Here is a 17912-nt window from a genome sequence, read left to right on the forward strand (position 1 = left end):
TAATTTTCAAAATCCTGGATTACTCTAAATATCCATCATCTAAATTAAGGTTTTTAAATACGTGGACCAATAAAGTCTAACCTGGTGAAATAAGCAAAGGGACCATTATTATATTATTAGGAAATACACTTATTTCTGCCAAGATGACCTAATCTGATTTTAAAATCAGTATTTTTATATATTTAAATATTGTTTATCTAAAACAAAACAACTAAATATATATTGTATAGCTCACTGTACTTTAGGAAAAACTTTTCTACATGCTTATATTTCAAAATCACATACAATTAATATTCAATTCTTGTGATTAATAAAACAAAAATGTTATTTATACTGAAGGATACATAGAATGAGAACTATAAGGAGTGACATAATTACAAACTCTAATGTGCAAAAACATCATAATGTATACATGAAATATTTTATATAATTTCAAAAAGTAAAATGCTGACATTGATGTATTAGCCTACTACTAAACTATGCTATTATAACTTACAGATCAACCAGGGTTGGCTGCATACAAGGCATGATCCTTAGTCCTTATCTCTTGGGTTCCAGCAACTGAAAAATTTTATCTATACATGTAAAAGCATATACAACCTAAAGAATTTAAATCCCAAGATTTTCAACAATCTTGAAGAAGGCAGGATAATATAAAGTGGCATTATGTGTGGAAAGACATATAATCAGTGAAAAGGAAGTGTAGGATCTTTCTTGGGTGCCTTTCGACACTGTTCCTTCAAGAAGATGTAGTGTGAGACAGTCTAATGAAAACAGTCATCACTAATGATATCCTTACTTAAGTACTTCAGACACTTCACAATACGTCAAAACTGATGCATACTAAACACATACAGATGAGTCCAGTCAAGGTACCTACACTTTATCAAGATAGGATGGCCTCTTTTTTCGGGGCGCCAGCAGTACAGTCACGAAGATAGCAATGATGAAAAGGGCAAGTACAGCTCCAATTACAGCTCCGGCTACAGCTATGGAAGAGGTCGGCTTAAGTGGGACATCTGGAAAGTAATAAAAATTAAGGTTTTCAAATAATTTTAAGAGTTGCTCAATCTGTATACCCTGGTTTCTGTGCAAGGAATATCAGAGGTATATTATGCAATGGCAAGTTTAGAGGACACTGAAGAAGTTATTTTAGGTAGAGTATGCTAACATCCTTTTTTTCAACATGTCATGCTAGTGTTCTGGTTTTGCTTTAAGTTTTGAAAATATTCTCAAAAGATACCAACAAATGATCTATCCTCTATGGGCAAAGAATGTCTGAGAAGAAAACAGAGAAAAAGAATGGAAACTCAAGTTTACCCTAGAATATTAAACACAAAAAAGTAATAATAAGTTAACAAACAATAGACACATCATCTTTATTCTATGTTGAAGAGACAAAGAAAAACATCGCAAACCTAATAGACAGCAAAAATGCAACACTAAAATTTTGAGACATAAGTATTAAAATAGTACTTTAGCAGAAATTTCCAGATTTATGCAGTTAATACAAAATTCTCTAAGATATAGTTACTATAACAATATTAAATGGAAATCTTTCCCTATTTCCTATTAATGGAAATATTACATGACTTTTGAATATTGATTGCTCTGAGATTGTACCACAAATTTTATTGTAAATGTCTGAAAACATATCTAACATTTCATAGAACTGTTTTTGAAAATAAGATTATTTTATGGTCTCCCACCTAAGAGAATTTACTAATATATTTATAACTGTGCGTTCGAAGTTAAGTTTACATCTAGGACAAACTATTAATTCTCTGCATGGGTATCATTTATATATTTTAGTCACATTAAATCAGTAATAAAATTTTATGGTGACTAACAAGTTACAAAGTGCCATTACAGACATATTAAAAGTACCTTTGAAATCACTTTAAAGAACTTATTTTAAATATTTAGGGCTAGAGAGCTAGGACAACAAGTAAGGTGCTTGCCTTGCACACAGCTGACCTGGGTTCAATCCCCAGTGATCTCTAAGCATGAGCCAGGAGTAAGCACTCACCATGCTGGCTGTAGCCCGCAAACAAACACAAAGCAATACATATTAAAAATAACACTCAATTCTATTTAAAAACTGCTAACAGTCAATGAGTAACAGAAAATAGTAGGGGGAAATACTTCAGTAGAACAGAAACTTCTAGTTGTAGGCTTCTACTGGAAATGTTTTTGGTTTGGTTTGGTTTTGGTTGTTTCTTGGCTGCACCCATCCATGCTCAGGGATTACTCCTGGCTCTCTACTCAGGTAATATTTGGTGGGCTCAGGGGGCCATAATGAGTGCCTGAGATGGAATTTGGGTAAGCCCTGTGCAAGGGCAGCGTCACTTTATTACTCAGCTCAGGGCCTGGGAACGTTTTTAATATGTCTCAACTAAATCCTTCTTTTGAATCCCCTATTTGATAAGAAAGCGCTCTGATTCACTTAACTTGGCATTACTTTTAAGATATGAAGGTTGACTAAAAATTTAAACAGAATTAAGTTTTGGAATGCATATATGTTTTTAATAGGAGTTCAAAAATGTTTTATCTGCTCATTATCATCCCTAAAGAAACACTTAGAATTATCTTCCAACTGTTTTAGGGCAAGTTGAGAAACATGGTATATTTTAAATTGCTACAAAGTCTATTTTAATTCTTTTTATTCACCCCATTCTTTTTTTTCATTTACCACATTCTTGACTAAAATTCATATACCGAGTAAATATGTCACTTGTTTAATCTTTTCTCAAACACAGAATCTTAAGTGTTTAGATTCACTAATCTAAATGAATGCATAATTATTTTGATATAATTGACTCATTGATGTAACTGACTTATTTATTAATAGATGCTTGACTTTTGTTGCTCTCTTCACATGAAAATGTGTTAATTCAAAATCAAAAAACATTTAGAACATACGTGAGTCAATATTACCTTACCATTTGTATTTGGGATGACTTGTATAGACTATTCTATACTACCACTTCTTCTACTATACAAATTATATTTTATCTTCAGTTTTTAACAACAGAGCTATAGAAATCTGTTAAGATTATGTGACCAAAGTTATTTGACAAGTCATACATCTTGTTAGCGGCAAAAAGGACACCTAACCTGTCAGTTATACTACATATTCCATAGCGGTTCTTCAAAGTTTTTTCTTAAATGGAAATCTTCCTTTGGTTGACTGTTCACTTGTGCCCAAGTATACAGAATTTGAAATAAAACCAGTAATATGATGTATATGGAACCTTTATTATTAAAAAAGATACTAAACTTATTTTTATTATTACTAATACAAATGAGTAAGTGTAAAGTTATTCAAATATGGGTACACCTGATTTATAAATGGAACTGAAGTATGGCAGTATTTAAAAAACAAAATTCCATATATTATTTTACAATTTTCCTAACAAACTTAAAATGGGTGAGTATATCATTCTCTAGCCCCTTTTCACTCATACTTAAATATTAAGTCCTTCAGAATGACTTTTATAACTTTTAAAAAATACACTTCATTTCATTTGTCATCAAACTTCAATGTCAGCATATTATTCGCAGGTTAATGTGGCATCCTATAAACTTTATCTTTTACCCAGTTTTGCTCCCATTAACACAGCACTTTATTATTACTAATTTTATATACACATAAATCAAATTCTTTTCCTTTAAAACATTCTAATGTTTATCTTTCTGACATGACATCTAAGTCTTTATATCTGTCTTAATATTTATCTCAGTAAAATTGATAAAAGTCCTCTTCCTAGATCGTCAGTCTCATTGAGTCAACAAATAATCAGGGTTTATGTTAGGTTTAGGAAGTAAAGGACACACATACTAATAATTGTATTCAGAAAGCACATCTCCAAATCGGGTCAAATAATTCATTAAATATATTTTTTTCCAACAGCATACAGAGATTCCCTCATTAAGAGAAAAGAAGAATGCATTTAATACAAAGTTGTCAATACACAACACACAGACTGATCATAACCTATCTTGGTCATGTGTCAAGTGTTCACCTGCCACCCTGGTACCCACACAGTGTGATGGAAAGTATAAAGAGGATATGCTCTGAATAAAATCATACAATTAAACTTTCACTTGAATGTTTCCTCTCAGAGTTAATCTTATAAGCCACCATAACGTACAGTATAAGAGTTCAATTGAGTAACTTAGTCAAGATTAAACAGCCAAAATGTAATGAAGCCATGGCATGGACGTCCTCTGTGAGACGGACATTTGATCATACATTGAGGCTGTCTGTGTTACTGTTATAAACTCTGTGTGCATTTATTTCTAGCAATGTCTTCTGCAGAATTGGCAGGACAAAGATGTAACTCACAGACTACCACACCCTTCCCGGTGCTGATCAGTCTTTGCCCCAAGCTGCAGATAAGGAGGGCCAGGGGCCCCACCCTTGGCACCATGACTTCCCCCAAACACCATAAGCTGACACAGTGTGTGACCTCATTCAGAGCATTGGAAAGCTCCCAGAGCTGACAATCCCTCCCCAATGCTGAGGACAAGGGGAAGCCCTATTGCCCCTCCCTGGGCCCCAGAACCTTCCTCACAGAGCAACAAAACCTGGAGCTGCACTACTCCCAATCAGCAATTTCCAGGGGTCCTACAGGCTGCTCTGATACTCCAAACCACACGACTCTAACACAACTCTCCTCTCTTCCAATCTCAGTAACTCTCTGTGCAAGTCGGTTCGGATACATATTCCTTAATACTTTCATTATTATTGTATGTAATAATGAAAGAACTTTACCTGCAGGACTCCTGAAATAAGAAATTATAAATCAGAAATATGTGACCACACAGATTCTCAAAAGCACATAAATTATTAGAGTAACAGATAGCAGTAGCCCCTTACTGTAACATAATGAATTAGATCAGTACTCAGATAATTGGGAATGACTGTCAGCACCCACATATCTCTAAGGCCAAAGGAAATCCCCTGTACATGGGGACAAATGTCCAGCAAATCCTTGAGCTCAACTAAAGTCTCAAGATGTGTAGAGGACTTCAAATCAACAATCCATGTAATGGCAATGGAAACAAAGCAATCACTGGCAGAGAAATTCAGTCAACTAAAGGACGAAATAATCCTTGGATTATTTCAAGAAGTTCATACAAAAAATTGAAGGATTTAATAGGAAGTTACAACAGAATACTGAATGAAGAGAACTATCAGCAACACTCAGGAAAAAATCCATGTCATCAACCATAAGAAAGTAGTAAAGAATAGAAAAGAATGCAAGATTCTTGGTAAAGCAGGGGAATAGTCTCCAAACTAGAGGAATACCAGGTGAGGAAAAAGAGAAAAGGAAAAAAAAAAAACTAGTGAAAAAAATAACATAACTTCTCTGGTCTCTGTACAGATTCAAGAGTGAAAGCAGCAAATAAAATAGAATCAAACAAAACACCAAAATACACAGTAACCAAAATGGTAAAATGAGAAAGACAAACTACTTTAAGTAGCAAGAGAAGAAAAATCTCAAACACAAGAAAAATAAGGAAAGAATCACAATGTACCTCCCACATGAACCCATAGGAATAAGAAAGGATGGAAAGACATATTCAAAGTATTGAATGGAAAAAGCTTTCAACCTAGAGTTTCCTACCCTTTCCTTCCATTTAGACTTGAGAGATAAAAAACTTTCAGACATACAAGAGGTAAAACATTTAGACTACCAAATCAATTCCAAAATAATTAACTTGATTACATACACAAACATGCATGTATGCACGCACGCACGCATGCATGGCAACATGATCCTAAAAGAGGCAATAACCTCTTTTAATTTCATTAAACCATCCTCTAAAAGGCACAGAGTAACTGCACGGATCTGGAAAGAAAATCCATAGGAAACACACCTAAATTCACAGGATAAATGTATATTCAGAGTGAAAGAATAGAAGACAATCATACAAGCCAATGACAGACAAATACCAAAAAACAAAAGTTGGAGAGCAATATTTATAGCAGACCAGTATTTGGAGACAGTGATGAACAGTACTGTGATCAACATTTATGCAACAAATGAAGGGTTAGTTAAGTTCATAAAAGTTTCTGCTTGCAAATCTAAAGAAACATACTGATAGAAACACAATAGTAGTGGGAGATTTTTACTTCTTCACTTTCATCACTAGATGATGGATCAACTAGACAAAATATCAGTTGAGACAAGAACCAAATGATGGACTAGTAGAACTGATATTACTGAACATACACAGGGTGCTCCATCCCCCCAAAACTGAATACATACTATTCTCTACTACATGCGGAACGTTCTGTAGTACAGGTCACATGCTACGGCATAACTCATACATACATTTGAAAATACAAAAATCAAGCCAAGAACTCTCTCAAAATACATCATGAAAACAGAAATTAACTACCAAAGGGAGATGGAATCCAACACTTCAATGCTGAACAAGCACTGCCAATTAACAACTGGATCAAAGAGGAAATCAAGGAAAAATAAGAAAGTTCTCTTGAAACTAATGAGACCAAAGATCTAAGATACCGGAATCTAAGGAATAGAGCAAAGGCTATACTAAGGGGGAAATTCCTAACAATGCAGACCTACATTAAGAAAAGCCCAAACCAACCACTTAAAACACACATTTCAAAACTATGAGGAAGGAGCAGCAAATGAATCCAAAAAGTAGCAGAAAGAGGGAAGTATCCAAAACTTGAGCAGAAATTAATGAGATAGAAACCAAGAAAGCAACACAAATATTGAAACCAGGAGCTAACTCTTCTAAAAAAAATAAACCAAGACAGACTCACTTTTAGCTAGTCTCATGAGGGAAAAGATGAGAAAATGTCTGAATAAATGATCAGAGATAAAAGGGGAGAAATTACAACAGATCCGTCACCATTTCAAAATATAATGTTACTAATAACAACTTTATGCTCTTAAGTTGGAGAACCTTAAATAAATGGGAAGGTTCTTGGTCTTCTAATCTCCCAAACATAAGCAATGTGGAAGTAGAAGTCCTCAACAGGTACATCACAAGGAAACTGAAATAGTAACTAAGAATCTTCTCAAGAACAAAAGTCCCAATCTACATGGGTTCAATGGTGAGTGCTATCATATCTTCAAAGACTTACTGCTTCTCAAAGCTTCTCTGAGCTTTGAAGACATAGGAATCCTTCAGAACAAACATTATACAAATGCCTCTTCTGTCTAGAAGTGTCTTGATTCTAGAAACACTTCTAGAGAAAAATTTCAGACCAATCTCCCTGATAAATATCAATGCAAAAATCTTTAACTAAGTCTTGGCAAACCTAATCAAACATACCTTTTAAAAATTGTACAGCCTGATCAAGTAGGATACATCCCAGGGATGCAAGAATGGCTCAGCATACGCAAATCAGTTAACTTAACACAGCACATTAGTAGTGGCTAAAATAAAAATCATGACCATATCAAGTGAAGCAAGAAAGAATTGACAACATTCAACATCCAGTATTTATTTAAAAGAAAAAAAGACAAACAACCCTTAACAGAATATGGGTGAAAAGAATCTTCCTTGAGATAGTAATGATTATCTATCAAAGCCTAGAGCCAGTATCACTCTTAACAGTGAAAAACTGTAAGTATTCTCTTTGAGGTGAGGTACAAGAGCAAGGACATCCTTCTGAGATCAGGTATAAGAGCAAGATCGCTTATAGCTATAACAATAAGTCAAAAATAAGACAAAGAGATCCAAAGTGAAAAAGTCAAAATTATCATTATTTGTACCTGATATGAAAATGTACATAGAAGACCCTTAAGAATCCATCGCAAACAAAAATGCTCCTAGAAATAAATTAATGTATAGCAAATTACCAAGTCACTATAGAAACAGGTCATGTTCTCATATGCAAATGACTCAGATATCAAAAAGTCTATCCTATTCAAAACAGTCCTTAAAAATCATCTAATGCCTAGGAATCAATGAAACGAAAGGCCTGGGAGTTCTATGCCACAAAAACTTTAAATCACTTAAGAAATAGAAGATCTTAGAAAACAGAAAATATCCCATGCTCATAGATTGGAAGAATCAAGTCAAAATGACTATCCTACTTAAACTATTAATATCAATTTAATGTGATCTCCATCTAAATTCAGACTATACTCAAGGCCTTAGTAAAGTATAAAGTTTGTAGGAATCAGAAGAGACCCATGTAGCCAAACCCACACTGAAAAACAGAACTGTACTATGTAAGTCTATAGGGATCAAAACTGCATGGTACTGGAATAGTCTCCCAGACCTACCAATCAGAATCAAATACTCAAGAACAAATCCCCTCGCATCTATGACATATCCCAAATCCCCATATCTGTTTTGTCAAAGGAGCTGAGACCATGAAGTGGAATAATCTCTGCAACAAATGGTCTGAAAAAAAAACTGGGCGACCACATATGAAATGTGAAAGCTCGATCCATAACTCACACAAACCTCAAAGTGGCTCAAAACCTTGAGATTAGGTCAGAACATATTGAGTATACTAAGAAAAATACAGGCAGAATGTTCCACCATTTGGACCTCAAAGTGGTCTTCAATGATATGCCATTAACAAAAGCAACAGAATCAAACAAATGAGACTATATGTCTGCATGGCTTAAGAGATGTGGGTGAGTGAAAACAAAGTCAGCTAATTGAAAATGAAAAGGCACTTCTTGATGGAAGACGGGGTGGCAAAAAGGAACATAAAATGTTCATCATCATTTGTGTTTAAGGAATTCCAAATCAAGGTAAGCTAGTATTATCTAACACCTGAGAGAATAGGACACTATCAAAAATAGTGGGAACAATCTCTGTTGGCAATGGTGTGGTGGTGTGGTGATAAAGAAACTCTCACTGATTGCTGGTAGGAATTTTGTCTGCTTCAATCCCTGTGGAAAACAGTATGGAGAATTCTCAATAACAAAGATCTGAGGTACCATATGACCTGCAATTCCACATCCGGTTATCTACCAACAGGACACAGAAAAACACTTACTCAAAAAAAATACATGCACATTCATTGCAGTATTTAATACAATAGCTAAACTGTGGAATCAACCTAGGTACTCAGAGATGAGTGGATTATGAAGAATTTGGTATATCTGCACAATGGAATACTACGCAGCTGCAAGGAAAAATAAAATCATTTGCTGTGAATGGAACTGGAAGATATCATATGAAGAAGTCAAAAGAAGGACAAACAGGATTATCTCATTTATCTGTGACAGAGAAAATAACTTGAAAGAGAATACAGTGTAGTAGAGAGATGCTTAGATCACCCTTGACCCCAGAGGTCAAGGGAGGAGGAGTCAGAGGGAAAGAAACCTTGAGAGAGGACGATGAGGACTGGAAGCAATGGGGGAGAATCATATGCCCTCATGTTCATCAATAATGTGTTGTAGTAAGCAAAGCTATATATCCAAACCAGAGTCAACAACACTGAAAACATGAGGTCCAAACTTGTCAAGGTGGCAGACCGGAGGAGTTGGAGGGAACCTAGGAACACTGGTGGCGGGACTGGTCCTAGAACATCATGCCTAAAACTTAATTACCAATAACTTTTAATAATTCCCGGTTCTTTAACACATTTTTTTAAACATTTAAGGATACATGTAACAACCAAAGAAGTCAATGTCAACATCTTATTTTTCTAAATTTACAAACTTCATCAACATTATGAAGCAATCTTAGCAGATATAGCATAAATCCTTTAATTCAAACATATTTAAAAGCCAAATAAAACAAATTAAAATTCATTATTAACAATGAACTTCACACTACACCTATATTATACGGAAATAGAAGCTAATGTAAGGGGCAAGGATATCAGTAGCAAATCAAAGGACAAACATCTTGAACATAAAAAGACAAACCCAAAACAGAACTTGAGATGAACATGCATTATAAAACACACTAACAATGAATTTCTTCCATTTAAAGAAATTTTTTTAGCTATTCATGTTTTAGCTATCTTATGTCAAGTAGCAACATGCACAAGAAATGGAATTAGCCTTTGACTGTCTCCAAAAGTGTACAACGAAGATTAAAAAATAGAGTCCAACTATGTAGCTCTCTCAAAAGTAATTTAGTGAAGAAAATTTAAAAAGAAACACATATTTAAAATGAAACAATAGTTTTCCCCAAATTACGTTCAGTGAGAAAATATCACCACTTAAAAACATTATTTAGGGGCAAGAAAAATATCCCAGAGGCTAAGAGCACCTCTTGCACGCACCGAGTTCAAATCCTTTGTTCAGCATGGACTGAATCAAGAACTTGGCTGCTCTACTATCTGTGATTTGCAGTGTGGCAAGTGATTTCTGGCTGCACCATGTTAGCATGTGTGAGGATAATATGTGGAATCATTGTAACTAATGGATTGCAAACTTCAGTGAGCATCATGACTGAGTGTGCAAGTACCACAACCTGATGTGCACTCCCCTGGCAAGTACCACACCCAGCAATAAACATGTGGCACCACAGCCAGAAATGTGTGCAACCCTGGTCATCAGAGTAACATCAACAAGGGCAAAGAATGAATGGAAGGAATTCTAAAAAACACTGATGTTAAATTATCCATTATTGAGTAGTTTATAATGCATACAAGCAAACTTCTCTATTTTAAGACATAATTTATAAACATATGTATAAAGTACTTGTTAATTTTTATCTGATTCAGTCAATAACAAGATTTTGGGAGACCAATGAACTAGAAATAATAACTAAAAATTAAAACTGAGTTACGATATAAGATGGCATAAAATATGAGCAACAGCTACTAGCTCCAAAGTGGAAAAGTTATACAAAACTATCATGAGTTAGCAGCCAACACTGATTGCCTGTAGCAGAAGACAGAGAAAAGGGAATTTTAAGTAAAGGAAAAGCATGCACATAATCATTCAAACATCAAAGCACAGGGTATGGGGTAAAAGAACAGTCAACAGATCTAGACATTAAGCAGGTTCTTTAATAATGACTTCAACATAAAATGACTGTTGCTATCAAAAGAAAAGCAAGCAGTAAGTACCTTCTGATGGAAGAACATACCACTATTTATAATGCAATCTGTCTGCCCCACCCTCAAATTAAACCCCATCTTCCAAAGGCTTTCAGATCTACTGTCAACTCACAGAAAGTACAAAGGTGCAACTAGCAAAACTCAAACTGGGAAAGTGCAGGGCAAATGATGCTATTTCTACAACTAAATTGCAAGGGAAAATCTATGAAAGTCAAAGAGCAGTACTTGGCAAACACTTAGATTACAAATTGTGCAAGGGCTGGGGAGACAGGTCTACACACAGGACGCCAGAAGAGATGGTTGCTGCAGTCCCCCGAAGAACCCCTAGAGCAACCCTTGCCATAGAGTCAAGAGCACTGTCGAGTTTGCTTCAAAAACTAAATTGTTTTTTCAACCACTCACAACTTTTAGATAATAATTAAAGCTGTAAACATACACACAGTAATTTTCAGTAGATATTGTGTTGTTTTGGAGTGTTTGTTGTCATACTTTCCAAATGTTCCTTATCTTTTAGTGTTATACACTCTAATATATTGACAGGTGAACTAATGGCAGGTGTTTTATCTGGGTATATTACATGATAGGAGTTTAAGTGAAACAACCATGAATCAGTAACTTATTATCAATTTTCTTCAACACTACTTTTATATGTGTCCATAAAACTAAGGCCCCCACAAAAAAATTGAAATAAGAGGCCAAAGCCTCAGATAAAATTACCTCTAGTTTTCAGACCAAACCATTCCTCCCAGAGCAGCTTTTCCCTGAGATAAATCTTATTACTGAAGCTTTGAAATTAGTTAGCAAGTTTATATAAAAATATTGAGGACTATTTACATTCTAAAGTCACACAACTAAAGATCACTTTTACTCTGCTAAGTCCATAAACAGATTATAAGCCAAAGGTAAATAAGACATTCAAAAGTGGATTATTTTTCCTTCAAAGATGTAACTCAAGTTTAAAAAAATTAAAAAGACCATTAAAGTATATATAGCAAAAGCTTTCTACTTGGTTTTAAAAAGTTTGACCCCAAGAAGTAAACAAAATACACTATAATGCATAACCAAAGAATTGAAAGAAACAAAGTTGGTTTAATGGGTGTGTTATTACAAAACTCTTTTATGTGTGACTCCTTATTGGCATAAGAGTGAATTCAAACTTCCAAATTGCATGTCTTTTAAAAAACTGTAATTTCTAAAGTAATTTAGAAACATCATAAATTTAAATGTCAGAAATAAGATAGATGGAGTTCACTATAAACAATAGCATTTCTAGTCAAACTCATATACATTAAGTGAAAAACACTAAGGCCCCTTTAATTAAAAAAAAATTGTGAAGTTTTACTGCTGAAAATTTTAAAATTTCACTTTGCTGAACCTGATAATTATAATTTTGTATAATACAAGAAATTCCTCTAATTTGCATAAAATAGCATCAAATTGTTTAAAAAATAGTTTACCTCTCCTATTTTCATTCTCTCTTCAGCAAGTCATCTTTTAATAAGGATAACTTAAGAGTCAAAGGAATGTATATAAGAAATTTTTAAAAACTTAAAGATTTGGGAGCCAGAGAAATACTACAACGGGTGAAGCACTTGCACGTGGCCAATTGAGGTTCCATCTCCAAAACCCCTCAGAGCACCTCTAGGAGTGACCCTCGAGCTAGGAGCTTGGCGTAAATCCCACCCTAAGTACAACTGGCTGTGGGACCCAAGACAAATGAATCAACATATTTTCATGGCTATTGGCAATACCAATTAATGAGCAACTTGGAAAAAAAATAGAGGCTTCAATGGATAGTAAAGGGTAATGGTGCTTGCGTTCCATGTAGCTGCCCGTTTCAAACCCTAGACTAACACTATGAGAAGTAATCCCTGCACAAAGAGTCGAGAGTAAGCCCTGAGTACTGCCAGGAAAGGGGGTTGGGGGGAGGAAGAAGAGAAAGAAAAGGAAAAGGAGGGCCAGAGCAGTGGAAAGTACGGTGGGTAGGGCGTTTGCCTTGCATCTGGCCGACTCAGGTTCGATCCCCAGCATCCTATATGGTCCCCCAAGCAATGCCAGGACTACTGCCATAACCCCTGAGCATTAATGGTGTGACCCAAAAACAAAATAAACAAAAGAAAAAAAAAAGGAAAAGGAGAACATAAAGGAAGAAAGAGAAGGGGAAGGGGCAGGGAGAAGAGGGGAGAAAAGAAGGAAGGAGAGAGAAAAGGGGAGCAGGAAAGTGGAGGGGAGGAAGAAATGCAGAAAAAGGGAGGAGGCCGATAGACCATTGATACAAAAAATTAAATTCAAACTCAATATAAGGGAAGTCTGAAAGAAGTACTGTATAAATGATAGTTTCTAATTAGCAATCAGAAAAGTAATTAACCTCCAAATCTCATTAAGAAATCTATATGAATACCATTTCTTCTTCATATTTATCTACTTCCTAAGTAAAATTCATATTTATGCTTTTATAAGTATTTACCAAAAGTAAAAAAAAAATTATTTCTCAAGTATTCATTATATTTATAACCCCTAAAGGTTGAACATTATTCCAAGGTTGTGTTCATAATAACTTCCTATCTATGGCTATCAGAAGCAACAGCTACTACTTAAAAATCTTGTAAATTCTTTAATATTAGACAAATTACATATATTTAGGCATCTATAAAGCATTTAAAAATAATAAATTGTTCAAGTATGAAGTTAAATTATAAAGTTCAACTTCTCAGTTTCAGAGGCTGAAAAGTTTTTTATGATTTTAATTAAAATGAGAATAAAGTGAGCTGCATTTATCTCCGTTGTATTACTAAAATGCTTCAACCAGTATGAAAAAAGTTTTAAGATACAAAAATTTTATAATTCAAAAAAAATATGAAATAAATATAAGCATGGCCAAAGTAAAACTATTTAACTTTTTAAAAGGAAGAAAAGTACGATTTGCACATTTATGTATCAGGTGTGAACACTGGATATTCAAGAATTTAACAAAATGTTTAATCCTATAATCCTGTTTAAAATCAAGTTTCTAAGGCCAGTAGACATGCACATAAAGTTCTAATGAGACTGTGTACAATGAACATAAAACCACTAGTACATTCACAAAATTCTAAAAACTTTTAGTTTGCCAAATGATTTACATTCAGAAAAATATAAAAATTTACAAATATTAGGTTTCCTCGTCACCGTCTCTCAGAATGAGAGAAAAAGATCTTTACCGTTTTAGCAGCCATAACAGAAGTTCAGAATCGGAAGCAAGTTTAAAACTTTTAAACACAAATTATTAAATATATTGTTCCTTTCCCTCAAATTGAACAATTCTAAATGTGACTACTGAAGTTTCTATAGCCTTTCACATCATTTTCCTGAAGATGAAATTTTGATTAAAACAAAGTCATGTGTCCATGGCTAGAAATTTTATCACCGCAATGTGTTACATTATTGCTTAATTTAATATTTTAAAGTCACTTCAAACATAGGATACCACACCAAGATAATTTTTTCTTTCAATATTTTGAACCAAAGAATGTAGTGTTTGTATAGCAATAACCAACTGTACAAAAAAAGACATTTCAAAATATCTGTGAACTTAACTGGAGACTACTTAACCATAGTCTTACACCAAGTAAGAAATGTGTTTAAGAAATGTTTCTTATTTTCAAAAAGCACTAGTTAAAATATAGAAAACAGCTAATTAGTAACAAAGCTTTCACTACTTGTGAAATTCTACGCACACGTTAGAACTTTCTTGTAAGATTGGACGAGCCGGTTTGTGGTTAGGAAGGTTAAAAAAAAGTACCTACTTTGCCTTTTAGTTAACAAAATAATTTATTTAATGTATGATTCTTCTAATATCCACTTCAATTCCCTGGCAAAACACCTAAGGCAATTCTACAAAGTCCTTTGTTTCAAATAAATCATCAACAGAAAAAAACATATTCTTTGGGCTTCAAAATAGTTGTCATATTACAATTTAACAAGACTTCACTATTGAAGCAAATTAATTACCCAACAAAGAAAATCCACACTGGAAGGTTGATATAACATTTTTTTTTTCAGAAGATACATGATTTCTGGAAATAACAATGAATTAAGTAAAAAAAAAAACCAAAAACAAAAACAACCCCCTCAGTGTTTCCAGTTTTAATTGTGAAAACAAAAAGTTTCAAACACATACATACATTTAGAAGGCAAAAGGGAGTAATTTGCCAACATCCATCAGCAAGTGTTATGTGAATGGTTCTATAATTCAGATTTTTCTATTTCCTTATCAAATTACCCGTTTGAAAAGCATCATAATTAAATGATGAAAGATGGTCTAGAAAAATCTTCCTAAAGATCCTTGGCTGATACGTCTCACTTCTAGAACTGGTACGCTAATGCTAGTTTATTCATGTTTTTGCATATACTAAAATGCCCTCTTGTGCACTATACTCGACTGTATAACATCTTTTTATTATTATCCTATGTTTAGAATGTAAAGCATTAAAACAAAACTACCACTTAATGTACCAAAATTCATGTTCACAAGACAATATTTGAATTGTCCTCTAGAGATAAAAATTTTTAATAATTTTATTTAAAGGCATATTTTAATTATTCTTGTATGCATTTGGACAAAAGTTGTGACCAACTAATTATATTCTTCCACAAATTATTTTCACTGAGTTTACTACCACAGTTTTAGTGCAACAAAATATTTTTGTAAAGCCACTCTACAGTAATTATGGCAAGGCTCATTAAAATGCAGAGGTAAATACTCCATTTTTATAGAAACTTAAAAAATAATGCTTGAAAAGGAAAGGTGTTTCATTAGGTTGAATATTTTTGTATAATAAAATATATAAACTTTTTTGAATTAGTTTTATGGTCAATTTTGACATAGTATCATTTAGTGGTGATATTTTGAGAGGTATATGTTTAACAGCATTATATTTGAGATTATAGTCTTAAGTAAACATTTAATACACAATGCCAAGGTAGTTTCCTTTTTTGTTTTTAATTTTTGTACCAAAAAAGTCATACATTTAATGATGACATTTCTTCTTACCTGTGCGTCAGACCAATAAAAGTACTCTGCATTAAAATTTAAATCTTGAGACAGTAGTACAGCATTGAAAAAAAATTGTAAAGCAGCTCAGATACATTGAACCCAGATTTTACATTTTCATTTGACAAATTAGAATATAAAAAGCTTGAAAATCAAGTTGAAAAAGCTTATTCTTCCTCAAGAAAAAGTATGAACAATCTGAAAATGATCAACTAGTATGAATGAAACATTGTACACTTTAGTCACATTTCATGGTTCCTAAACATACCACTCCCTCCTGGATATTACGGAACCATCTACATGTGAAACTAAATCATCTTCATTTTCATCATAATGTTCATCACTGACAAACTTCATTCCCATTTTTAGATCTTCATAATAATCCATTGGTCTTTCAAACCTACTGAGATTTTCTACATTGTTCCATTGCGTTTTTTCGGGCTCTTCTAAATAGTCTTTCCGTATCAGATTGTTCACTGGATTTTTGTTCTCTTTTTTTACACTGTCTGGGTAAGAATCAAGCTCATCTTGTTGAAGAACATCTATTTGTGATTCTTTCTGCATGTCTGATGGTGGAATGTAGTTCTTTGCAAAGTAGTCACCACGAAACGTCCGTCTTCTCCTATAGCAGAATATTCCAGCCAAAACACTTACAAGGACTATGAAAAGAGCCCCACCCACTACACTAGCAATGATCGTGCCAATTGTGTCATCCTTAATTGTTGCCAAAGTTGACAATGGGAAAGGCAATTTTTTAGGTTCTGTTGCTATTTCCTCGTTGCCAGCAGTTGAGGGATGCCACTGAATTGTAGGTTGAAGGGTTGTAGTAGTAGGAGGATCTAATGGAAACAGCAAAGATAGACAAGACACAGAAAGGCAAAGAATGTCAATGCAGGCTGATTCAGCAGCAAGTTGAAAAGACAGCACAGTTAATGAATAAATATTCATAGTAACAATAGTTTTTCATTCTTAATTTGATTTGATTAGAGTGTAACAGCACTGACATATTTCCCCCCCAAAAAAAAACCCAAAATTGACAATTGGTCAGTAACTGATGTAGTGAAAGAAAAGGAGAATTATCTTATGGCATAAAACTAAATCCTTCTATTTCAAGTTTAAGCATACTTTACTCTAAGGAAAAAACTTTTTTAATTAATGGTATTATATAAGTGTCTTATAAGCTGCTGGCTTAATAATTACATACACAAAAATAATTCAAATGTACATTTTCTTAGCCAGTAGCACAAGGAAATAAAATGAAAGAATGTAGAAATTAAAGTGTCTTCTTAATTCCATCTTTTCCCATGTTTGTTTTTGTAAGATCTGAACATGTCTTTAAAAGAATGAAAAACTATAGATTGTTAAGTGACCACAGTATAAGCTGTTGGTTTAATTCTCTCAAAAATATTTTCCTTAAATAAAGAAAACATTACAATTTCTAGAAAGGAAACATGAAATAGATGTTTTTATTAAGTAACTTTAAAAAATAAAATGCCTGGTTCATATTGTGTTAGCCAAATGGTCTGATAACAAATGACACTAATAAAAATAAAGTAAAAACATGTTATAAGTATAAAGTATTATGAAAAAATTTCATCATTATAATCTATACCCCATGGGTAAGATATCAATATCTTAACACTTGGGAAATTTGGGGTTTTACTCATATCAGCAAAATTTAATGTTACATTAAGAAGTCTCAAAAGGAATAGCTAATATTTTAGAGAGAACATTCTAATAATATTTAAATATTAGATGCAAATGATCCTGCATATTGCCATTAGAAAATAGAGTAAACAGCTATTAATATTAAAAAGCAACTAAACATAAATAGTAAAAATTAAATATTGG

The 17912-nt window shown here is 33.5% G+C and overlaps 1 protein-coding gene across 3 annotated transcripts in view; it reads right to left on the bottom strand.

The window, feature by feature from the left end:
• NECTIN3 (nectin cell adhesion molecule 3) overlaps positions 1 to 17912 on the bottom strand; it is a 103465-nt gene that overhangs the window by 41060 nt on the left and 44493 nt on the right. For 2 of the 3 annotated variants that reach the window (XM_055126724.1, XM_055126725.1), the window contains exon 6: positions 881 to 1019. In XM_055126724.1, the coding sequence (XP_054982699.1) occupies positions 881 to 1019 (139 nt within the window). Of the gene's footprint in view, positions 1 to 880; positions 1020 to 15991; positions 16901 to 17912 lie in introns of those variants that run through there. The other variant, XM_055126723.1, reaches the window with a different exon arrangement.

This window comes from Sorex araneus, chromosome 2 (assembly GCF_027595985.1).
Source record: "Sorex araneus isolate mSorAra2 chromosome 2, mSorAra2.pri, whole genome shotgun sequence".
NCBI lineage: Eukaryota > Metazoa > Chordata > Mammalia > Eulipotyphla > Soricidae > Sorex > Sorex araneus.